The sequence below is a fragment of the Xenopus tropicalis genome, chromosome 3 (assembly GCF_000004195.4).
Source record: "Xenopus tropicalis strain Nigerian chromosome 3, UCB_Xtro_10.0, whole genome shotgun sequence".
Taxonomy (NCBI): Eukaryota; Metazoa; Chordata; class Amphibia; order Anura; family Pipidae; genus Xenopus; species Xenopus tropicalis.
In genome coordinates, this window is record NC_030679.2 from 95,011,761 (window position 1) to 95,037,861 (window position 26,101).

Sequence of the window (26,101 nt, forward strand, 5' to 3'; positions counted from 1 at the left end):
TTAACCTGGGTTCAAAATGTACAAACATTATTTTTCCCTCTTGTTTAGAAATTCTGAAAACCCTTCCCATGAGTAAATTCCTACACTCTTGCATGGTTTTTAATGACTAATTGCCATCTAGTGATGATAATATATATTGCACTGCTTGTCTGATTATTTCTTATACTAAACAGTAGATATAAATGTAGGTTCTGTTTAAAGTGTATGAAGAATAATTTTGCTTTATTGCTTGTATTCACCACCCTTTAGCTTGTGTTTTGGCCTCCACACATGCCTCAAAAAAAAAATTAATTGCTTTTATAGTTTAGCTGGATTAGTTAGGGAGCAGAAATGTTCGAAAATGTTGATTAAATAGAAAATTGGCCAGACTTCCCTTATTGTAGCCACTGGCCCCTTCCTAGCCATAGATCAGTTCCTAGAGCCATAGTTATTTCTGTGGGAGCCACCTAATTAGAAAGCAAAAAAACAAAACAAAATCAGTAAGACCTTTAGCCACCTGATTTTTATTAATCCAACTTCCTGCCCAGAGGAGATAATTAGCCCTGAATCAAATCTGCCCATTTTAATGCCTGTCAGTGGGGTACAAGGAGCTGCTGTCCTGGTTAGTTATCAATGGTTGTGTTTTAAGGGTGAGTTGCTGAAAAATCTTCTAATTTAATTTATGTGTATGTAAGAATATAGAAGAGTTAATTCTCATGGGATGGAGGCTCATATATTCGCAATAGGGGAATGATTAGAGACAGTTGGTCAGTCTCCGCTCAGACCTTAACTGCTGGGACCTGGTGGCCAAAATCTGATGAACTACATTTCCCAGCATGCTCTAAAGGAAATGCTGATAGTTTTATTTCTAGAACTAATGCTTTATGATTTATTGTGGCTAAATCTTAGTGGTATAAATGTACATTAACACTAAAGCTGGTTTTATTATTATTATTTATTTATTTATTATCATCATTTATTTATAAAGCACCAACATATTTCGCAGCGCTGTACAATAAGTGGGTTTCATGCATTGGACATACAGAGTAACATATAAAGCAATCAATAACCGATACAAGAGGTGAAAAAAAGCTTACAATCTACATCTTTAGTTCCTTATCTATCTGTCATTAGGGTTACCAGATTACTTGAAAATTCAGGTCCACATCTAATAAATGCATGTTGCAGGGTTGCTTGCATTTACATTTAATTGCAATTAGTGCAGCCCTTGTAGCTGGATTTTCTAGATGTGTCTCTGAATTTAAGTGATGTGGTCACCTTATGTATTGAACATAAAAGCTTCCACATTGCATACCAGCCAACCACCTTGCTTTTTCCAGAAGTTACAAATTCCTAGCCACAGCAAGGACATAGCTTGCCAGATAGTTGGATGGTGTTGGGACAGATTTGAACATGGTGTGGTCAAACTTTATTTTTAGTCGAGCAATGTTATTAGGTGTATGTGCAATCTCTTACATGGCTGGGCCTATATATAATACTGTGCAAAAGTATTTGCTATGTTAAAACCATGTAAAAAGCAGTGCAAAATGGCACATTTATAAAGGTGTGTATTTTCTTATATACTTCTTATACATTGCCTGGTCACTGTGTTTACATCTTCATTTTACTTCATTTTCTTGCTGGTGTAACCTATTCAAGCCAGTGTAAATAATTCAGAGGGGAAGTAAACTTTTGACAGTAAAAAATGGCTATGGGTGATCTGCAGTTTTTCTGCAGCATTTTCAAGTGCCCACTTGATTTTATGCTGGCATTTTAGGCAGGAAAATGTTATTCCAAAAATCAATACTGATGCCTGGTGATCAGATGGCGATATATTTGATCTCCATATTTTTAACACTGTTTGATAAAAAGCTCCTAATGAGGAAAATGTAAAGTTTGCTACTCGTCTAATCACCTATAGAAGCATTGTACTGGTCACCTGTTTAAAAGCAAACATCTTATTTGTTCCTATGGGTTACTGCACCTGGGTAAACTTGCCACTTATTACGTCAATTTAAAAAATGTTGTGCATGAAAACTTTCTGTAGGATACAGCTCCCTACGGTGTGGTCATATGAGATTTCATGCATATAATATTTTTGAAAATGTCGGGCTCAAGTGGATCAGTGTCAGGCAATAACTCTTGAATTAAGCATCTCCCAGGCATGGAAGTGCAGTTATTTGTCACATGCTCGCATATAGTCTACAGATTCAAAATAAGGCTAATGCCACACAAAGCGTATGGTGCATATTTTCGGCAAGTCGAAAAAAGCGCTTGCTGAAGATGCGCTCCATGTACTTTAAACTCCCCCTACCTGTGCCTGCACCCAAATAAATTGAACACGCTCAGGTGCAGGCACATGTAGACGATATCTGCATAAAAACGCGTGTGCAGATATCAGCTATGTGTGCCTGCACCCTAGCATATTCGTAGGAGGAGTTATAAGCGTATGGAGCGTATTCTTGCAAGTATTTTTTGGCTTGCCAAAAATATCCGCCATATGCTTCATGTGTCATTAGCCTAAGGTGGCTATTGGTACATTCCATTTCTTTACCTATTAAACAAGGTGTAACTGGTTAACTGGAGATATAACAGAGAGCAGTGGGCATCCCTGTTCTAGCCATTCATATTTATGGCAGTCAATGTGGCATGTGTATCTGGCATCTGCAGATAAGGAAGTGAGAGGCAGATGTTTTGCCCATGGGTCTGTTGGCATGACAACATCAAAGCTTGTAAAATTGAATTAAGCCTCTCTTTAGGCACAATCCTTCAAAATTCCACCATGACCTTACCACGTTGAGTATATCTGATATTTTTAGCAAGTAAAAATCTTACAATCCCCTAAGCAGGTAAATTTATTGTTACATATTAAAGGGGCTGTGTCCAAGATAAGGGGGGAAAGGTGTAGACGTTGCACAAATTTGCACCATTCATAAAAGGTACTTGTCCAAAGCCACTTCTTGCACATCCGTTTAGTTGAGCACCCATTCATTTGTTAGGGGATTTGTGCAAAAAGTGAACCTTTTGACATTGGGTAACCCTGGTGCAGTGGAGGTAGCTCCAGGATTCCCAGAGCAGCCTTTGTCAATAACGCAAATAACTTGTGCCTAGAGAACCCATCACTGACTTAATTTTTACACCTAAATAACCACCTTTCTTGTACACATGCACAGTTGTGAGCATTTTAATAATCGACTGCAATGGCATCAGATGCCTAGCCATCTCAAATCTGCAATCACACTAGTCTTGTGGGGAAAATGGTGCATTGTAGGTAAAAAAAAACACAGCAACCAGAGCCCAAAATTGCACTTTGTACACTTTATTGTAATTGACAGGATCACAAGCTAGCCAACTGGAATAACATGTAGCTTGGATGTGTAAAATCTACAGGGCTAGAATAATGTAACATGAGTGTCAGGTAGATTGCAACCCAGCCAGTATTTCACTGGTCTAGTTGGTAAAATTCCAGCTGGGGCCAGTATACATTTTGTGGCAATGTACTTGCAGGTAAATTTTAAATTCTGCATTTTTTTTGGCCCTAAACTGGTCTGAACCACTCCCAGCTAACCAACAAAGTACTAATCCAGCCCTAACTAACACATTCCTTGTCTGATTCATCCACACCATTGGTACTGCACCCTTCTGCTCCTCATCCCTTATGTTGCTGCTCTGGATGACGGGCCCAGACTGGCTATCTGTGGATTCTGGCAAATGCCAGAGGGGCTGCTGTAAGATGCCATAGATAGTCACTATTGGGCTGGTGGGGGCTGTTTGGGCCTCTGTGTACTTAGAATGCCAGAGCCTATTTTTCCCAGTCCAGAGCCTCTTGACAAAGTGAATGCCCACTTTGAAACATTATCCTTGTACTTTGCTATGCAGATGCTCCCTTGTATTCTTTCTGGTGCTTGGATTATGCATTTGGACATATAACTGACTCCCAATGAAGTGTGCCTTGCGTGAAACTTGTTGGATAAGTAACTCAAACCCTTACATGTATAAACAGTGTTGGTGAGAAAAAATACACAATAATTTTTGCTTTGTGCACAGTTAAGATATGATTTGCAACTCATTGAGACTCAACCGCAAACACAAAAACATTTAACTTTTTAGTGTGCTGTGAATGTAATAAAACTTCTTGCTGAAAAAGCTGTTGTTTTGAACAAAGAAATCCAAAACCAGGTATTAAAAATATGGAATGCTTAATTAAAATTCAAAATGTAGGACGATTATTGCATTGTGAAATGCAAATTTTTGTCTTGTATGTCGGCAAGAGTTCTCTTTTTGTCTTTGAATTACACAATCACAATCAGTGTTCACAAATGGCAGGCACCATTTTGTGGACACTGTCACTAAGGCAAGCTTTGTATCATGCCAAAATCTTGTGTATATGCCAGAATGGGGGACCTAATTCACATGCCCACACCCCGGTTACACAAATAGATGGTGAGGAGGAAGGGGGAAAGTAAGTGCTGAATGGAAAGTGGAAGTAATGATATGCCTCTGTCTAAGGCATAGAGGTGGGGCAGGCAGGATATGATTGACAGCTTGGGTTTTTAAATGCCTTTATAATGGGTATGGATGTGTTAATATGAAAAGGAATTTTGGTTTCATGTTTAATTTAAAAAGGACTTTTATCATACAGTGTCTGAGTGACGGGTCCACCTATGTGCATTTATTTTGACAAATTCTTTTTGTAGTGAAGCCTTTGCGACGCCTAGTGACATGCTGCCCATGTTGCCGGAATTGCAGGTCTGTGTGGAAGGGCAACTGCTGCAGCCTGATAGTATTATCAGATTACTAATGACTACTGCAGCACAGGTATTTTATATTGGGCCACCCTTAACTGCCATATACTGGCTTTGCTCTAATATTTTAAGTTGTGTTCATGTTTCAAAGTGCTCCCTTGAATAAGGAGGACCAGTGATTGCCAGTACACCCTTTGTAGTGCTCATTGAATAAATATTACAGACAATGAAGTGTTTGTACCACACTTTGCCCAAATAGCTACTCTTGTAACGTTATATTTCTCATCTGTCTTTTTTTTTTTTTTGGGGGGGGGGTTGGAGTTAACTTACAATTTAATGTAACAACCCTGCTACACAGCAGAATTAACACTTTTGAGAAAGAGGGGATATTTTTGGAAATATAAGCTGTATCCTTTCTATGTAAGGTATGTGATCAATACCTAGTTATTAGATAGACAAATTTCCTTAAAGTAAGCATACAAGTTTTTTTTTCTTGCAGGTTACGGACACATTTAATGCCATGCTGAATTCTTGTTGGAAATGTGTAAAGCAGCAAGCTGATCGATGGACCCTGTCTGGTGACTGGTGCTGGACCTGTTGTCTTTTCAGGTGTACACAGTGGCAAAGTCAACTTCTACTTGTTTTCTGTCTCATTGTCTCTTCATGGGCCTACAAAGCACAAACTCCTGAATCAACTGTGTACTATAAAATTGGGCATGGAAGGGTCCTTCTGGAGATGCCTGCTAAATTATTAGCCGATAAAGCACAATTTGGTAAACGCACCTTAATGAAGACTGGAGTAAATGGGGAACCCTGTTCTTTATGGACATTTATGAGCAATAAATACAAATTTTCTAAAAAATCTGTCAATAACTACTTTTCAGCAAGGGAATCATTTCCCTTAGCAAATCCCATTCAGTACAGTGGAAAGAGACGTTTCATGAGACAGTTAGACAGTGTGCATTCCTTTTCTGCTATGGATTTACAGACTCCTTATGCTTCCCAAAAGGATTCAAAATCTGCTATAAATGCTATGGTAGACCAGATTATAGGTCGAAAGGAAAGTTTAGTCCCTCTTAAGACTAACATCGGTGGTCACAAAATAGTTGCCAGTGATACTGACCTTGTGCTTGGGGCATCAGAATGGCAGTTGGAGTCTTTGGAAAACTTCAAGTGGTTACAGAAGGAACCCTATAATAATAATAGAGAGGCACTCATGAGAAATGTCCATTCAGCTGCTGAGGAGATACTGTTTTCACCAGGAAATCAGCCTTTGACTTTAGAACATGAAATAACGGATACTACTACTTTATCTAGTTTGAGTACGCAAAGTATTTCGCACAGTGAAAAGGCAAGGGTGAATGAAGCAGTGACTGAGAAAGATGCAGAGACTGTATCTCAACACTCAAGCCAACTTTATGGAATGGGTCATTCAAGGTTACCCACTACAGCAGATGTTACTGTGTCTTCAACACCAAAAAACCTTTTGCTAGCAGCTACTGGACATATGAACAACGGTACAGGGATGCCACTGTATAAGAAACAGGCTTCAGAATCTGCTACTACAGCTAAGTATTTGATAGATGTAGATAATGTGACCTTGGCAGCAGGCAATAACATACCGGACGTTTTCTTTGACATGCCAGACAATGTGTTTCCTACCCCATCAACCAAATCTTCAACTACTGCTCACCTAGCTGGAGTTTTAGCAAGCACGATTAGTCTTGGGAAAACCTATAGGACAGGACCTCAATCTGACTTAATGCATTTCAACCAACAAACTTTGAAGGCTGCTAATAAGAGCACTTTACCACCATTTGTAGCCACTTCCTCTAATAAGTTTTTTGGCAAGAAGCATGTTACTACCTCTTCTTTACCTTATCTGGGAGCAAGTTATGATTCAAAGTTTGCTCTCAAAGGTAAGGATGTTTCAAGATTAGGAACACCACCTACTTCTTCCGCCACAGTTTCTTCCTCATCAACTATTTCATACTCTGGTTTAATAACCAAGCAGCCTGTCTTGTTAAATATGAATATGTCTCACAGCTCTTTCTATAAACCAGAAAGGCAAACCTCTGTTACAAAACGGGTTAAGTCAAGTACTTCATTTGCAAAGAACGTTTTTACATCTGCTCCATATGTTTATAAAACTGAGAAGCATTCAGATCTGACCACAGGTTCTGTAACTCCTGATCATACATCTTATCATGGTATCAGCAGCAAGGGTTTGGATAGCACATCTAAGAAGTCTCTGGCCTGGTCCAAACTTCAAAAATCCTCCGTAAAGAGCACATCCGATGTAAGGACTTCTCCTACCTTCAGTTTTTCTAGTCATATCAGTGACTCCCACAGACCTGCTTTAAACCCTTCCCCATGGCCCCATGTAAGGCAAACGAACAATGGGAAATTTGCAACTTCTACTTCATCTAAGCTGTACAGTGCAGTAACTAGGGAATCCAAGCAACTTTACACACATATGTCTTCTACATCTGATAAGGTAACTCTGTTGTATAAGACCATTTCAGTGTCCAGTACCCAAATAGCTGACCAAACAATTGTCCATCATAAGAAGCCTGGGAGGCTCATGGGCCATAGTACTTCTTCATACTCCTCATACTCTGTGAGCCACAAAGTCAGCCCAGTTTCACATACTGCTGTCTCTTTCATTGACAATACATTTAAGCCTGTTAAAGATTCTAACAATTTTACAAACATTATGACAAGGATCAACAGTACAGCTCCTACTATGTCTCTTGGTGGTGGAACGGTGACTCAAGGCATGTCTTTGATAGCTACAAAGAGTGAATCATTCCATCTGATTAGTCCACTTGCAACCTCAGAAAGTTCTACAACCTCCATGATGTTTCCCATCTCTCAGGGCAGCACAACTACTGAAAAACCTACAAATTTAAAGTGGAAATCACACACATTACACTTCACTCAGGACAGTGCAACAACAGAAACCTCTGCACGTGTACTCTGGAGAGCTCAGACACCAGGCAAATCCTCACCAGAACCCAATTCTACATATTTAGATACAGGTTTGTTCTTTGATTTTGCACCTGAAAATGAAGTTACTGTTACAACACCTGCTGAGGGACAGTCTGTAAATTCTGCACAGAGCACACAGTTTGGGACTGTACACATAGGGTTCCGTGATGTTAAACATCACAGGAAATCAACCACTCCCCCTTTTGCTGTCAGCAAGTCCTCAACTACTAGCGAAAAGTATACTGCCATACTATCTACATCTATTCCGCTCATGGAAAAAAGCACTTCTGGTTTCAAAGCAAGCTTAACAGTGCAAAGAAGCCCTACCATCTGCCCATTTCTGTCTCGTATTACTACCACCCTTCCCTCTGAAAAGAGACCTCTGCAAATGCAGGAAACCACACGCCACACAACTACTTTTCATACAGCAACTAGCACGAAAACTTCAAAGCCTGCTATTAAAAATGAAACTTTGCATCCCACTAGGCTTTCACGCTCAACCAATCCTGGGACCAGTCTCACTATTGCAAAGAGAGTGGAGCCAGTATCTGGATTGAGGACTACTTTTTCTCCCACAACTACCCCTTCTTTAGTTGCACGGTCACTAAACTTCCGACTGACTGACATTTTATACACTAAGCAGCTACAGAATATGACCAGTAATGAATATAAAAGACTGAAAAGAGAAGTAAAGCTGGTGGTGAGTATTGTGTTTATTTACTGTGTGTTCTGAAACTTACATTTGATGATGATAATGCTGAAATAGTGATGAGCAAATTTTTTCACCAGGTTTTGCCAAAAATAAAAAGCCCATAGCCTCCAATCACTGTAAAAAAAAAAAAAATGTTGTGTGGTAAAAAAAAATTGTTGCCAATTGACTTCAATGCATTTTGCAAATTTTTGCTGTTTTGCTAACTTTTTGGTGAAAGGAAACCGGACACATTCACCCATCACTAATGATGAGGCTTAGGTGGCTATAAACGAAATAACAAGATTGTCATAGGGGGAAGGGCACTTTTAAACTACTATACACATGCACAGGATTGTTTCATTCCTGCATATCCCTAATATTCAATTATACATTGCACATTGCCTTGCAGGAGCTTCTTTTTGTCCAAACTTTGGCTGGGCCTTGTAAGCCCTAGAAGCCAATTGGTTGGATTTTTTTATGTTGAACTGTACCAGTAAAATTAAATTATAATGTTAACTGCTAAAAGAAAAAAAAAAAAGTACCCTTTCAGTTTCATACCTGGCCATGTTCTGAATAATGGCCCTCTGTTCCTGTAAGTGGGATTGTTATGCAGGATGGTCACGGATTCCTCCTTTAAACAGAGGTACAAATCTATAAAATTCTTCACTACATGGAAGACAAAAGATCCAGAATGCCATCCATACATTTCTCTTCATGGACATCTTAGGTCTAATTAAAGGCAAAAGACAAATTTGGTGAGATATTTGCAGTTTTTACAAGTTGATCAAAGTTTTAAAATAAGGAAAACTGAGTCAAAACAATGGTTTCTATACTAATCATTGGCTAGTCTACCGAGTTTACACTATATGCATAGTAATAGTCAATGTTAAACCTATTGGTGCTCTTTAAATTTTATGGATCTGTCCTTATTTGCACTAAACTCTTAACTGCTAATAAAACTGCTGGAAGACACTGGGTACCTGGTTTAAGCTGGCATGATGCCTGCACATATTGGGATCAGCATACAATACTTAGGTTGGGCTACTGGGATTGTGAGACCAATAATTATTTATTTTTTCTTAATCATTTTGGATTTAGCTTTGAATTTCTTGTATCCCATGCATGGCTGTCCTCCTCCTGTTCTGGTCTCTTGTTCCAGACCTTTAGGGCTGTGACACACGGGGAGATTAGTTGCTGCGTGACAAATGTCCCCGAAATGCCATCCCACCGGCGAGAATGTAAATAGCACGGCGACTAATCTCCCCTTGTGTCACAGGCCATAGGTATTAATGGTCTGTTAGCTCATCGTTTTTACTAGGTTCAGCTTTTCCTACTTGAAGCAGATCATCTTCTCTGATATATCACAAGGCATGCAATAACATGGTCAATTCTTTTTTTCAGATGGACAAAATATTCTCCTCAGCATTCCCAAATCAATATATTGAATGCCTTATTGGGAGGTTTCTGTAAGTATTATTTTAAATTATCTGTGTGATATATATATTCAATTATCTTTGTGTGCACTTAAAAACATCTTATGGTGATTTGGCTGAATATTTTTGGCAAATGTTATTTATTTTGTTTTCTTTTAATTTTGTCACTATATCTATTTCCTTCGGTTTACTTTTAGCATGTTACAGATGGGCCCGTTCTAAGTAGCCTTTGAATTGTTCTTTATTTTGGATGGACTTTGAATAATTAGCATTCCTATTCTCCTTTTTCCAGCCTTCAACTGCAATCACTCATCTTTTATACAGTACTTACGTATTCTGTGTTGCTTTTATCTTTTACATCTGTCCCTGCCCAAGTGCAATTTACAATCTAAGGTCCCTATCATATTCAAACACATCGTGGTCAACTTTGACTACATGGTCATGTTAAATTTCTGCTGTATTACTTGTGGTTTTCCCATTTTGTCATCAGGGCCCCTTTCTGCCATAAGGCAAGCTGAGGAATATGTTGCCTCAGTCAGCTGTGAGCCAGCAGGGGCCCACCAGGGATGACAAAAAGCTGCTTCTGGAAACTGAGCCAAGCTTTCACTCTTAAAATGGAAATTGTGCTCTTATTGTGCAGAGAACGTAAATTCTTTGCACTAGTGATGCGGCGGTGGGGCGGGTGGCTTCTGCCATCTAAAACACTAAAGGTTGATAAAACGAGTGCTATTTATAGCATGCGTTAAAAATATTATCACTTATATTTTTTTTAGCGTTAACGCTCGTTTCACTAAAAGGACACTTGTCATAATTAAGAAGCGATGTTGTTGGCGTTATTTATCTGGCGATGACAGCTTTTCAAGTGATATGACACAGCACGCAAACCATTACTTTCTGAAAACTACCGTACTGAAAATTACCATTTCCCTGAAAACTGGAGGATGCATCACTCTAGGGCCAACACATCCTTGAAAAAATCCGACTGCAAAGTACATGTTGTGTTGCCAAACGCTCACAAACCGCAATGTTCTTTAAGTACCGCCTACCCCAAGTAGGTGTTAATATTCGCACAGACTAATGCAATGTTTCACGCGTTTAACGCTTCATATGTGTTTGTCAATCATGCGTTAGTACAATTTCTATTTGCTAATTAACGCAATGCGATCGAAATAACGCTTTGCGAAATGACTTTGATGAATCGTTACTTAATTATCGCACACTTTTTAATGCAAAAAGTAGGCGATAAGCATTATCGTCCTTTAGTGAATCTGACCCTATTTGTCATTTATTTATGTCTATCGCTGTTCAGGGTAGCACACGTTAAGATAATTTCTTCAGTAGGCACAGACCCTGTCCATCGCTTGCTTGTCTGCTAAAAGACTTTTCACACAATTTCTTGGTCAGTCTGTTCTCCCCAGAAATATTTTTCAGGTGTGAGAAACAAATGTACCTCCTCTACCTCTCCCTCACCCTAAAAGAAGAGTATTTACAGAAGCCGACATGACTTCTGCAATATACAGCAAATAAAGTCGGGGAGAACCAAGTAGTGGAGAAAAACCTGGGTAGAACATTAGGCAGTGGGAGTCCACCTATGATATATTTGGCCCCACTGGTACCTGTAGGAGGATGAGATTGTATAATGTTTGTAAAGCACTGCAGCATATGTTGACACTATATAGATAAAGGACTTTAGTTAAGGCACAGCAAGCAAACCTCAACTTTTGTGCATATATTTTCAAAATATACTAGGAAACCTAATAAAACTTATACTGTAACTACAAAAGATGCAGAGAAATGTAATCTTGCATTAAAAACTGACCCCTTCAGCAGAATGTTTTCTGTGCTGGAACTTTCTTTGAATGCTTAGCTGCTGTTTGTACTATCTGCTAGTGCTATAACAGTTTAGTGGTGAACAGAGGGACATTGGGAACCCCATCTTCCAGCATAACCACACCCCAATCACCCAAACTCTGCATAATTCGATTAAACCCAACCCCCTTTATTTACGGCATTCTAGCCACCCTTTAAAAAAAAAAAAGAAAAAAAAATTCTGATTGGGTCCTGCCTGCACCACCTGATGGTAGCCTTGGTTGCCTCTGTGAGTTAGAAATTATAAGATGTAGGGGGGTGATAGAGCCTCCTTACAATAACTAACAGTGCTGGACTCCTTTGTGCTCTAGGAATGGATCTGTCCTGGTTGAAGCTTATGTTTTGTTTGATTACAAGTCTCCTGCCCCCAGTAGCTCTGATGTCATACGAGCAGTTGCCACAGACATTTCAGAGGGACCAAACAATTATTTTGGATGGAATATTGAGCTCCGCTCTGTGGAATCACATGGTATGTTTTAATCTACTAGCTAGTTTTGGGTCCTATATCAGGGATCCCCAACCTTTTATACCCATGAGCCACATTCAAATGGAAAATGTTTTGGAGAGCAACACAAGCATGAAAAAAGTTCCTGGAGGTGCCAATGAGTTGGCTATTTGATAGCCCCTATGGTGACTGGCAGAAGGCTCTGTTTGGCTTTACACTGGGTTTTTATGCAATCAAAGCTTGCCTCCTAACCTGAAATTAAAAAATAAGCACCTGCTTTGAGGCTACTGGGAACAACATCCAAAGGGTTGGCAAGCAACATGTTACTCCCGAGCCATTGTTTGGGGATCACTGTCCTATATTGTGCATTTATATGGTTCATTTCCTCAGTGACTTCTTATATGCTTATTTAATAGAGGGCTATTCTTAAGCACATACTGATATATAAAAAGGATTATGTATTTGTATAAGTTCAATGATCATATAATGCACAAGGCTGCAGTTGAACGTTTATACACAGGTCATGAAACTTCCAAGTGACATATATTTAACAATGACATTTAAAGTGTATATGTAAAGTACCTGTTGGATGTCCATTTTATTTTAATTTTAGGTTTGCAGGTATGGAGTCCTTTATCTAAAAAAACTCATTATCCAGTTAATTTTTAGATGTTTTCAGCAGCTTTTACGTATAGTGATCTTTATCTTGAAAACCCCAGCCCCCAAGAATTTTGAATAATATCTTTTCCATTACCTGTACAAAATTGAAAGGTAGAAAATCTTATATAGTTATTAATGGAAATGACTGATATACAGTGGCTTGCAAAAGTATTCGGCCCCCTTGAACTTTTCCACATTTTGTCACATTACAGCCACAAACATGAATCAGTTTTATTGGAATTCCACGTGAAAGACCAATACAAAGTGGTGTACACGTGAGAAGTGGAACGAAAATCATACATGATTCCAAACATTTTTTACAAATAAATAACTGCAAAGTGGGGTGTGCGTAATTATTCAGCCCCCTTTGGTCTGAGTGCAGTCAGTTGCCCATAGACATTGCCTGATGAGTGCTAATGACTAAATAGAGTGCACCTGTGTGTAATCTAATGTCAGTACAAATACAGCTGCTCTGTGACGGCCTCAGAGGTTGTCTAAGAGAATATTGGGAGCAACAACACCATGAAGTCCAAAGAACACACCAGACAGGTCAGGGATAAAGTTATCGAGAAATTTAAAGCAGGCTTAGGCTACAAAAAGATTTCCAAAGCCTTGAACATCCCACGGAGCACTGTTCAAGCGATCATTCAGAAATGGAAGGAGTATGGCACAACTGTAAACCTACCAAGACAAGGCCGTCCACCTAAACTCACAGGCCGAACAAGGAGAGCGCTGATCAGAAATGCAGCCAAGAGGCCCATGGTGACTCTGGGGGAGCTGCAGAGATCTACAGCTCAGGTGGGGGAATCTGTCCATAGGACAACTATTAGTCGTGCACTGCACAAAGTTGGCCTTTATGGAAGAGTGGCAAGAAGAAAGCCACTGTTAACAGAAAACTATAAGAAGTCCCATTTGCAGTTTGCCACAAGCCATGTGGGGGACACAGCAAACATGTGGAAGAAGGTGCTCTGGTCAGATGAGACCAAAATGGAACTTTTTGGCCAAAATGCAAAACGCTATGTGTGGTGGAAAACTAACACTGCATATCACTCTGAACACACCATCCCCACTGTCAAATATGGTGGTGGCAGCATCATGCTCTGGGGGTGCTTATCTTCAGCAGGGACAGGGAAGCTGGTCAGAGCTGATGGGAAGATGGATGGAGCCAAATACAGGGCAATCTTGGAAGAAAACCTCTTGGAGTCTGCAAAAGACTTGAGACTGGGGTGGAGGTTCATCTTCCAGCAGGACAACGACCCTAAACATAAAGCCAGGGCAACAATGGAATGGTTTAAAACAAAACATATCCATGTGTTAGAATGGCCCAGTCAAAGTCCAGATCTAAATCCAATCGAGAATCTGTGGCAAGATCTGAAAAATGCTGTTCACAATCTGACTGAGCTGGAGCTGTTTTGCAAAGAAGAATGGGCAAGGATTTCACTCTCTAGATGTGCAAAGCTGGTAGAGACATACCCTAAAAGCCTGGCAGCTGTAATTGCAGCAAAAGGTGGTTCTACAAGTATTGACTCTGGGCTGAATAATTACACACACCCCACTTTGCAGTTATTTATTTGTAAAAAATGTTTGGAATCATGTATGATTTTCGTTCCACTTCTCACGTGTACACCACTTTGTATTGGTCTTTCACGTGGAATTCCAATAAAATTGATTCATGTTTGTGGCTGTAATGTGACAAAATGTGGAAAAGTTCAAGGGGGCCGAATACTTTTGCAAGCCACTGTACAGGCAAAACTTGTGTGCTTAGGGCAACCCCCTGTGTCTGCTGCAATTTTCAGCCGTTGTCACTCTAGAAAGAATATAATTCTGCTGTTTTTTCCTTCCTTAGGGTACACAATTAACAACTTGGAGCCAGAGAGTTTCCCAATGTCTTTTCTGGTTCTACATCTTGGATATGTTGCCATGTCCCAGACATCTGGAAACAGCAAGCGTTTCCTAGAGAACCTAAAACAGGAGGTAGGTTAGAGCATCCGTTTGTGCTGGAACTTATTTATTATGTAATGGTTTCATCCTTGTATCTCTTCTTCCTCTTCTAAAAAAAAATTTCTATTTTTGTGTGCATAATTGCTCACAAAAATAGAAAAAGGCACTTTACATGTTGCGCTTGTTTAAAAGGAGTTCTAAGCAATGAAGTGTTAGTGTTACACATTGACAAAAATATGTAAGCTAATGTGTGCCACTTTGTGGTCTCTGTGAATGAGTGCTAAATTACCTATTGTGCATTTAACATTGTTAAAAAAGCATAGCAGCAGTTTATATTAATGTGTAGCATTATAAAACAGTGTTTGTTTGCCTTTTGAGGTTCTTAAGCGATTCTATCCAGGGTGCTATCTTCAAGTAGTTTGTATGTTCATCCCATGTCTACACAGGTTTCCCGAGCGTTCCTTTTTCCTCCCATGCTCCAAAAGCATACAGGCAGGTTAATTGTCTTCCAACTAAATTAATCATAGCATGTGTGAATGTGATAGGGACCTTAGATTGTAAGCTCCTCCCAGGCAGGGGCTGATGTCAATGATGAATAATCTCTGTAAAACGCTATGGAAATGTGTTGGTGCTGTATAAATATGAGGAAATTATTAAATAAAATGATGGCTATTGTGCTGTAATTTGTACACAAAATATGAAAATGACTAATTATTAACCCTACTTTGAGGTTCATTTATTAACACTGGGCAAGATTGCACAGAGGCAGTAATAGCAACAAATAGGTAATTGGGTTGTTTTGGCTAAATGAAGCTAGTTAAAATATATCAAACATATCAAACTTTCTCAGCTGTAGCTGTTCTGCTTTGCAGCGCTGGGGTCCTGAGTTCTATCCCTGCAAGGAGTTTGCATATTCTCCCCATGTCTGCATGGGTTTCCTATAGGTCATCTGGCCTCCTCTCACATTCCAAAAACTGGCAGGTTAAATGGCTTCTCACTAAATTGACCACAGTATGTGAATGTGATAGGGACCTGTATATGTGTTCCTGTATAATGATGTTTTTATATTAGCTTGCCCTAGTTGAGTATTCATGAGCTGATTAAATTTGCTGTCTTGTCCCTCCAGACCAAACTGGCAGCTTAGTGTCCCTTGTATGCTGATGGTCCCCTGTATGTTGATTGACCTATCTTATTGGACAGGGTTCAAAATCCAGTTGAGCCAGGACCAACTGGATTAAAAGAGAGTCCCTTGCTTTGTAAACGGCACACAGTTACATCATCGTAATCCTCATAGCCAAAAGATGTGTTTTATTAAAATGACCCCCCTCCCCCGTTAATAATACCATGAAAGCATTGCATCCTTGGGAAACAAATATATAAGGGTTGATTCACTAAAGGTCGATAAGCGTTATCGCATGCTTTTTTGCGTTAAAATTGACACGAAACAAACCGCGCAATTCGCTAAAGTATTATCGCATGTGTTAAGTCGCATATTGCGTGCGTTAAATAGCGCGCAACTGAATGCGTTAATTTTAACGCATTGTGTTAATTAGTGTGCAGAAATAATACTAACGCATGATTCACAAACACTTATACGCGCTAAATATCGCATTAGTCTATGCGAAAATTAACACCTACTTGGGGCAGGCGGTAATTATAGAAAAGTACAGTTCATGAGCTTTTGGCAACACAATATGGACTTTGCAGTGTTATTTATTCAAGTCTGTGTTGGCCCTAGAGTGATGCAGCCTCCAGTTTGCAGGGAAATGGTCATTATCAGAACAGTAGTTTTCCAAAAGTAATGGCGTGTATGGCTAATATGGCATGCGTTTTTTCGCAGTTTGTGCACGCTGCGTTAATTAGCGTGCGTTGTGTCAAATACTGCTCGAAAATAGTCTTTGCGATTAAAATAACGCAAACACCATTGCATCTAAATTAACGCAAATATCCTTTTAGTGAATCGTGCGTTAAGACCCGAAAAATAAGACACGATAAAATTTTGATGTTGATGTAATCTCTCTGATAACTTTCTACAGTATAACATGATATTGAGGTAGTTAACAACATCTGGATATAGATTAGGTGATCATGTTAATGTGCCGCTGTACGGCTCAGGGTTAGACTTTATCTCACAATTTTTTTTTTTTTTTTTATATAAAACGAATTGTATGCGTGTGTATGTATAAATTTTATCCTCTTTTGTCTTGTATTCAGGTTATCAAGGCTGTTGCTGCATCTTTACCTGTTGGTAATTTTTCAATTGTTTCCATTCGGTAAGCAGTTTTAGCTTTTGTACTAAACCTTATTAGAGAGAGGTGTTTGGGTGCCTTAGGCCCTGCCACATGGTGCTGATTCTCAGCCTTGTAGGTAGACACAGGCTGAGAATCTGCCTCTACACTTCAAAAATCTTATTGATGTGTCTGTATATGGGGCAGATTTTGGTGCATAACTGCATAGTAGAATGGCTCTGGGTGCAGGCACATCAATAAAACATTTTAAAGCGTAGGGGCGACTTCTCTGAATCCACCCCAAGTGGCGGGGGCCTTAAACTTCCCAGCTGCCTAGTTATCTTTCTATCAAATACAAAGTGCTTGTTAGGTTCACTGGCTGAAATGCTTTTCCTTTCCTATTACTGCTGGATGTAGCTACTAGTACTGTGTTTGAGCAAGTAAAAGAATAATTGTACCCTATGTACAGCACTTAGAGCAGATTTTGAGAACTTAAAATCACATGGGTGATGAAATCATATTAGGTACTGAAAACCATTCCTTCTGTAGAACAGAAAGCATGGCTTAAGTAGGGCCACTGCCAGAAACTGGGCACCCTAAATGTGACTGGGCCTACCACAGTTGTGCCCCTTGAACCCCCAAGTGGCTGTCCTGCTAATAAAATTGTCTTTGCATTCTTTAATTACACTGGCTCTGAAAGCAGCCAAAACAAAACAGACCTTTATTCTCAACAGTAATAACTATTTTTCCAGCACACATTAAAAATAACTCTAAGTAGCCCTGTTAGATTTGATATTTGCTAGGCAAACTGGAAAAGTCTTGGCCTTTTACTGAAAACCATAGAAAGCATTCATAATACTTGGAATATAATAAAAGGATTTTACCAGTATTCAAATATGTAACAGTGAAGCCATTTCTACAACTTCCACAGTACCTGACATGCTGCTTCACAGATCCGTTAATAAGCTGGCTTCTGCTACATGTCATGTCAAACAGCAGTGGTAAAGATAGAATGCACAGACAAATGCTGCAATTATGATTGCTCGTATTGCATTTTCAAATGTATATAGGAGAATAACTTAGAATTACATTTAAAGGGCATCTGTCACCCAGGAATTGTTTCCCCCACCAGAGGTGTGGGCCAATAGAGGACACACTCTTGATGGGGGAAACAATAGTTATTACAAAAAAAAAATACACTGGAGCTCCCTCCTGGTGCAGGAGGCCTAGCACTGGCAGGGGCTATTTTATTTTAACAAAACCTATTGTTTTCCCCAAATGGAGTGTTTGTTAAAGTTGTATTATGCGGAGATACATTGGTAACATAGCTCCTTTTTGCTTATTGAATAAGAAGGTATGGTGGCATGATTCATATTTATTTCAATAGGGACTTGCGTGGTGACCTTGGCGTTAGAGGAAACCTGTACTTAAACAGCCAAACCAACACTGATGTGCAAACTTTGCTGCAAACATTTGTGGCCTTAGGAAATAAATCTGTGGATCTCAGCTCCATAACTGTAGATGGTCAGTACCTAAACTACTAGTGCATAAATGAATGGGCTTGGTGGTTGAATGAAGCAATATGTTCTAAGTTGTATATTTCCATAAAATTTCTCTTTAAGGTTATCATATGGTACTTCGAGTTTTCCCTATACGTTTCCAGATCACAAACAGGCAGTTTGTGGTCAACATGTTAGACTTGTCCTCTTCTGAATTCCAGGATCTCAGCCAAGAGCTCTCTGCTGTGGTGAGTTTTGGGTTAACGCATAGGGCATTATGTAACTAAGTTTGCACTAAGTTTGCCCAGGTGCAGTATCCCATAGCAACCAATCAGGAAGCATTCACTGGTCACCTGTTTAAAAGCAATCATGTTATTGGTTGCCACTAGTTACTGCTCCTGAGCAAACTAAGGGGTTTTTATTATGGGGAAAAGAAAGCATGTTTTTATTCATGTTGGTGCTGCTAGGTTTGTAATCTGTATGTTGTTCTTAGGTCTTGTCTGCCCTGAGTAACACTAATCCACTTCAAGTGATCTTCCGTGAAATAATGTGAGTTTGTAATTGGCTTTAATGTCTATTCTAAGTGCCTGGAATGAAAGCTAGCAACCATCGTTTTGTATGCAAATTAAAATTTGGGAACTAAATCTTTGTACAACAGTGGCCCAGTTTGTATATGGGCAGGAGATAAGGTGGTGATTTAAATTACATTTTTGAGATAAGTATCTCTCAAAAATGGCAGTTGCCTCCTGTTAATTGGCAGGAATTCTAGATAAACTCGACATTGGACTGGGCAGGCAGGACACAGAGAAAACCTGGTAGGTCCCACCACCCCAGCTACTTACTCTGCCGGGCGATCGGGTTATAGCAACCTGTCGGTCATCGGCGGGAGGTGAAATAACATGACATCAGGGCTGGAACTAGGAGTAGGCAGAAAAGGCATATGCCTAGGGCACAATGCTGGGGGGGGGGGGGGGGGGGTGGGGTGCTAGGTACGTACCTCTTCTACTCATGCCCTTGTCTCCCCACTGCCAGCCCATTACTTTCCTTGCGCATAGAGGTCGTCACTGTGCATTGCACTTCCCCACCCCCATTTCACTGTCAGCACCTTGAGGGGGTGGAGCATGATGGGAGAGGTGGCTGCCTAGGGCACCCAGCTGGCTAGGCCTGGCACTGCATGGTATGAGATTAGTTGAGGAGTAGGTGCGGTGGGGCATTTGTGGTGATGTGGGGTCCTCCATGGCTGGAGTGGTGGGCTCTTGAGGTAACACCCCTGGTGGGCCCTTGATGTCCCAGTCAGACATTGGATATACTAGAATACTGATGAGGGTCACTGTCCCACAAGACCAAATACAAATTTATTCTTGCTAATCAGCTTTTTAGCTATACTGATGCTTGGAGTGCCTTTAGACTAATGCAAAAGGGGCATATACTCTGCAGTAGTGATAAGCGAATCTGTGCTGTTCGCTTCACCAAAAAACTAGTAAAACTGCTGAAAAATTCATGAAACGCGGCTACCGCACAACTTTTTTTTTTATGCGACCTCTGCTTTTTAACGCAACCGTGACTTTTTCCTCACTCACTTTTTTTCTATAGCTAGTTTTTGCTCCCGTTTCACAGAAAAATTTTGTAGCAATCCATGCCTGGCAAAACATTTTGCTCATCACTACTCTGCAGTGAAGACACGCCTTAAAAGAGAGAGTTTTATTTCCGGTGTCATACCAATGATTAGGCTGATTGAGTATACCTAACTGAAACCGATCTGGCTTTATTAGGAGAGGCTCTCTCCTGTTGAAAGGTGATGTGGTTTACCAGCTGCCAGCTCCTGGAAGTGGGGAAGTTCTTCGTGCATTTATCTCATCTCTCAGTTCTGATGGGATTTTGGGGTCCTCTTCCTTCAAGGTGAACCCTAATTCTGTGCAAATTGGAGGTTGGTGCCTGTTTTATGTTAGTGATATTCCTCTAATGCATGAACCTGCCTGTCTTTCACACATTCCTACATATTTTATTTCTGCAGTTTACTTTTTTTTTTCTTTGCTTCAGTAGTTGTGTATATTTTCTTCTCACTTCTCTCACTGTTTTTCTTCTGTCTTCTGCTGTCAACAGCCATTTATAAGAGAATTGCTTTATTTTTGTGTCTCCTTATTTCTTCGTCTAATTTCAGATTCCAGCCCTGACCCTCACTTTGAATATCCAAGTTTTCCAGGTTTTGGAGTAGCTATAATAGTCATGTGTGGCCTCAGCATCTTAATATTTCCCACCTTGGCTATTGTGGTATGTATTTGTATGTATTTCTGTTCCGTACAACTGTACATTTTTTTTTATTTCTCATTTTAAATATATGTTGCTTGAAACTTTCTAATTATTAACACATTTTGGAGGAAAGTATAGGCTAAGGAAAAGAACTCACCCACCCTCTTCATTTATAAAAACCAACATATGTTGACACCTTCAAATGAACTGGGGAAAACTGTCAAGTTTTTTTTTTTACTAGTATTTTCAAATTTTTTTAGGGTCTTCAGATTAATAGTCCATACGTGTATTCTTATAACTTATTGTGTAAAACTTTAGTTACTAACAGGATGTGGTCATTAAAGATTTTTTGTGTGTTTCAATTTAAATACAGGTAACAGATCCCTTATTCCCTTATGCATAAAGCTCCAAATTATAGAGAGGTCATCTTGCATAAAGTTCATTTGAAGGGAATCTAATTTATTTTAATTGTGCTTTTTCTCTGAAATAATAAATTGGTACCTTGCAAAATGACCCCTTCCCTTACCCTGCACCTTGCTGTGGATATGGCAACAAAGACATAACTGGCAGCAGTGCTAAGTGAATGACACCTTAAAAGGTACAGTTTTGCACCACATAGTGTGCTAACACTTGTGCATGTCTCATAGTATTTCTCATTTGTGCATCTGTACACTATAGTGTTATAAGACCAGAATGCTTGGGCACAGAAAAAAGGCCACCATTCAAAGGCACCCAGATCTTGATAGACAGAGTCGACATTTTGAAATTGATAATAGAGCATTTCGAGCCTCCATAGAACAGGTATGGGTTTTTTTTTGTATAAATGAATGTGTACACTTAGATTTGTGCTAGCCTTAATCTTTAAGTACTGATTTATCTGACCAAGACTGAAAAAACAATAATTAGTGTTGAGCGAATCTGTCTTGTTTCGCTTCGCCATAAAATTCTCGAAACGACGAAAAATTTGTGAAACGCATTTGCTGTACAATTTTTTTTTTCATCTTTATTGATGCGGCCACGCCCATTTTGATGAGATCACGCCCACTTTTGATGCAACGGCAACTTTTTTTGACGTACAGCAAATTTTTCCGCCGCAAATTTTCATGGAAGTTTCACGAAACAACTCGACAATGGCAAAATGCAGAAATTTGCTGTGAATCCATGCCTGCTGAAAAAAATTCACTCATCAGTATTTATAATCCTATTATACAGCATGCCAACATGTTGCAACCTTGTCACAGTGCAGCTTTACAATCTTGGGTATCTGTAGTACGCATCACTCTAGGATCAACTTTGTCAGGATCCAATTAATCTGAGTCATTTAACTGACTTGCACTACACCAATATTGTCCATTTTGCCCTCTTTTTGGGAAAAAATGGACAATGTATTTTTTGTGACTGAAAACCACTTCCACGGTCTTCTATTTTGCATTTTGGTAATATTGGTCCATCAAAACTTAAAAATGTTGCTGGGAAAACATCACTCTATTGATGTATGTACTTGAGGTGTTCTAAGGATTGCTCATAGCTTGCATACCAAGACCATACTAAATCTGGGTGTGTTTTTTTTTTTTGTGTGTTTTTTTTTTACAGACTCGTACACACAGGGTTGGACTGAACTGCTGGGACACTGGGAAAAACCCCAGTGGGCCCTGGCGGCCCAGACCCGACACTTGCCGGTGCTCCCACAGGCAACTGTTCCTCTCCTACCTTGTTAAACTTAGGGGACGACTGGGCACGGCTGGTGGGGGCGGCAGCTGCGGGGGCATCTGCACCTGCCCCCCAGTCCCACCCTGCACACACACTTACATTTCATGTACATAGCTGTTTCTCACAATGCTTGTTTAGTCTGAAAGTGTACTAAGCACTGTATAAAAAAAACTTTTGATGTTGCCAACCTGTTGAGAAGTATGCCAGTAATAGAAACGTTTTACTGCTAAAGGAGAAGTAAAGGTAAAAACTAAGTAAGCTTTATCAGAAAGGTCTATGTAAATACAGCCATTAGCACTCACAGAAAAGCTGCACTGACTTCTCTATTAAAAAAAACAAAAACAAACAAAAAAAAACAGGATTTCTTGTCTTTTGTGTAAACATGTTCTTTGATATCAAACCTCCTTCAGGGCTCCTCTGGGTTTGGGGCACAAGTCTGGGCAGCTCTATCCCTCTCCCCCTCCCTCTTTTTGCTCCCCCTCCCATAAGAATTCATAAGAATTCACTCCCCCTCCCATAAGAATGTGTGATTTGAGCTACCAACGGCTAGAGCTACAGCACGGAAGCTACTGAGACCAAGCTAAAACGGCAGCTGCTGTCTTAAACAAATGGAGGAAGCTTCTAGGGCTGTTTACTCAGGTATGGTAAAGCTTTCTGCAGAATAAATATAGCATTCTAACTTGCACTAATGTGACTAATGTATTGGCAGTAAAATGCAAAAATTCCTTTCCCTCTCCCCTAACACTGAGGAGCTCTTGTTATTAAGGTGTTATTGTGAGTCATATTTTGTTAGGATATGAGAGCTTCCATATTTTCATGACTTATCTAAGAGTGGCTGCCCATGCCACGAATGAGAGGTAAAAGCTTACAACAGTTTACAAGAAAATGGCTGGGAATATTTTGACTCAATGAAGTGTTCCTTGGGCCGACAACGCCTATGGTCTGCCATTTTGACTTAATTGCTTGGACCTAGGGCCAAACGATCAAATTAACCTGATATCACCCACCTTCGATCGGGCAGGTTTGATTTTTTGTCAGATCCCGAACCTATGGGCACCTATACCCATTGTTTTAATATGATCGTTTGGCCCTAGGGCCAAATGACTGAATTAGCTCAATATCGCCCACCCAAAGGTGGGAATATCGGGAGAAGATCGCCAAGCAAAGCAGATCTTGGTGTATATGGCCACTTTTGCTTATAAAGATCTGAAAATGCCAAGGTTTTTTTTTTCTTGTAAAAGCAGTCCACATTTGATCCTGATAGTGATGGATTTCTTGCTCCTAGTCAAGCATAGCAGCAATTAATGCCACCAATCAGACCACAGGATAGGACCTCCCACCAAAATTCAGCCCTTTCTTTTCACTAGTGCATTTTCTTTTGAGATGGAAATATTAGGGTATAGATGAAATGATACAAAGCAATTTTATAGAGAAATTAAAGAGAAAAATAGTGGAGCTTCTGGATTTTTGGAACCAAAGAGATTACATTTATTAAGTGGACTGTTTGTTATATTTTTCAAATTAAGAATGCCAACAACACATTGGTATTATAAAGCTCTGGTAACAGAAGAAAATAATACAAGCTTATCAAACAAAATAAAGCTTTTAACCTCAAAAGCAAAGGAGTTCAGTAGCAGAAGTCATCATGTTACAATCATCTATTTGTATATCTGTATGACAGAAATCTATCTGATAATTTTTTATTTTGCTGTAACTTGTCTGGCTCAGCTTCCTAGTCCATTTCCTGCCATGGGTGTCTAGTCAAAACTGTAGTTGATAAAATGTTTAAGTTTTCCATATCTTGTGTCTTTTATACTGCCTTCTCCATTAAAATTGTAAGCTCTATTGAGCAGGGCCCTTTTTACCTTCAGTATCCATTAGTATTTGTATGTAGTTGCTATGATTGTTTACCATCATTGTTCTACACCAGTGATGCCCAACCAATGGCTTGTGAGCAACATGTTGCTCACCAACCCCTTGGATGTTGCTCTCAGCGCCCCCAAATCAGGTAGTTATTTATCCAAATAAATCCTCCTGCAAACTGATAGTGTGCACAGAGGCTACCTTACAGCCAATCTTCGCCCTTATTTGGCACCTCTATTAATTTTATGATGCTTGTGTTGCTCTCCAATTCTTTTTACATTTGACTGTGGCTGTAAAAGTTTGGTGATCTCTATTCTACACCATACTTATTGTAGAGTGGTGCAAAATGTGTTTCTGCTTTAGAAGTACTTGTTAATAATAGTAAAGACGTACTTGCTGTAATTTTGCTTCCAGCTCACATTTCCAACCTGTCATTATCCACCTTGGTTATATAAAAAGTAAAGATTGGAATTCCTGTCCACTGGCCTGAAGAGTTTGGGATTACCCTGTTGGTAAAGTCTTCCAAGGAGACCAAGAAACAGATTACAGTTAAGTATAGTAACAACATATTTTTTTTTTTCCAGCCTTAAGTTGAACCAACTGAAGGTACCTGACCAAATCATGGAGTCGGACTCCAGGGACTCTTTGGAGCACATTGAAGCAGACTGGAGAGCTTTGCTCTGTTATGCACATGTTGCTTACATGTTTTGGATGTAGATTCTATCACATCGTGCCATATGGAATGGATGATTAGCTGCTTGCCAGAGCAGCAGTAAGCGAAACCTGTGATTTCCGTTGTAGCTGAAAAAAGTTCTGGTTGATGGATCCAACTTATTTCTGTTGCTGGGCCTCAGAAGAATAAAACTGATAAATCTTCACTAGAAACCCTCTTGTGTCATAAATTCTAATCCGATCTGAATCCAATCACAGGAGTACTGTTTTGTCACAGATAGGCCCACAGGAAGTAAAACAAGACATCTTTCACATTCTACGCATTGGCTCCATTTTAGCCTTGTTGGTGAAGAAACTTTTAAAATGTAATATAGAAACCTTCTAACTTATGACTAAATTCATTTTTATATAAATATGCTTCACTTCACAGTCTTATTATTGCTAAACAGTGTTGCATCTAAATATGCAGGGTTTGGAGATTCTGAATAGGTTTGCCAAACTGTTAAGCTAATATCTGTAACATGGAGATCTTTAACACTACACAAAGTGGGGATTACAGTGTTGATATCACAATTTGGGGCTCTCGAACATGGAATGCTGGCTATAAGTTCTTTTAGAGCAGGAACTTTATTGTGGAGGTTCTGAAAAAACAAATTTCAAACTTATAACACTGCTTAATATGGTCATTATAATGTGCCCTTTATATGTTTCTAGATAACGCTAGCATGCACGCTACATAATACAGACAAGTTCTTTCAAATAAAAATAAAAAAAAAAATCTGTGGTAATAGCTCTGTAAAAATGTGCACATTTGTCAAATAAGGTACTTTTTGTAAATCTAGATCTGTTGTGTGTCAATTAATTGGATTATATTTAATGTCTGTCCTGCACATGGTTCTTATGGATTCAAAACTACATTTTTGTATGTTCACAGTAGATTTTGCTCATTTTTCAAAGGCTGATGTGAGTAAAAAAACAAATAAATTTAATATACACAAATGACATAGTTCTAGTTTATCTGGAAATGATGAATTGTGAAATAGTAACTGCTGCTGGGTCTCGTATAAAAAGCCTCCCTTGAAAGGCTAACCAGGTGATTTTTTTTTTTCTCTAAGATTCTTAAAT

At 39.4% G+C, this 26,101-nt stretch overlaps 1 protein-coding gene across 3 annotated transcripts; it reads left to right on the forward strand.

The window, feature by feature from the left end:
• The first annotated feature begins 524 nt into the window (after nucleotides 1-524).
• LOC100496019 (serine-rich adhesin for platelets) lies at nucleotides 525-25,975 on the forward strand. Of its 3 annotated transcripts, XM_002938878.5 has the most exons (14): nucleotides 545-629; nucleotides 4,677-4,797; nucleotides 5,224-8,415; nucleotides 9,808-9,872; nucleotides 12,020-12,177; nucleotides 14,660-14,787; nucleotides 16,969-17,027; nucleotides 18,370-18,506; nucleotides 18,605-18,729; nucleotides 18,975-19,030; nucleotides 20,254-20,408; nucleotides 20,643-20,752; nucleotides 21,410-21,532; nucleotides 24,889-25,969. In XM_002938878.5, the coding sequence occupies exons 2-14, from the start codon at nucleotides 4,702-4,704 to the stop codon at nucleotides 24,892-24,894; spliced, it is 4,410 nt and encodes a 1,469-aa protein (XP_002938924.3). In that variant the 5' UTR covers nucleotides 545-629; nucleotides 4,677-4,701; the 3' UTR covers nucleotides 24,895-25,969. The 3 variants fall into 3 exon arrangements, with proteins under 3 accessions (XP_012822367.2, XP_002938924.3, XP_004916052.2); XM_012966913.3 differs by lacking the exon at nucleotides 4,677-4,797 and having other exon boundaries at nucleotides 525-629; XM_004915995.4 differs by lacking the exon at nucleotides 21,410-21,532 and having other exon boundaries at nucleotides 24,889-25,975.
• The last annotated feature ends 126 nt before the right edge of the window (nucleotides 25,976-26,101 follow it).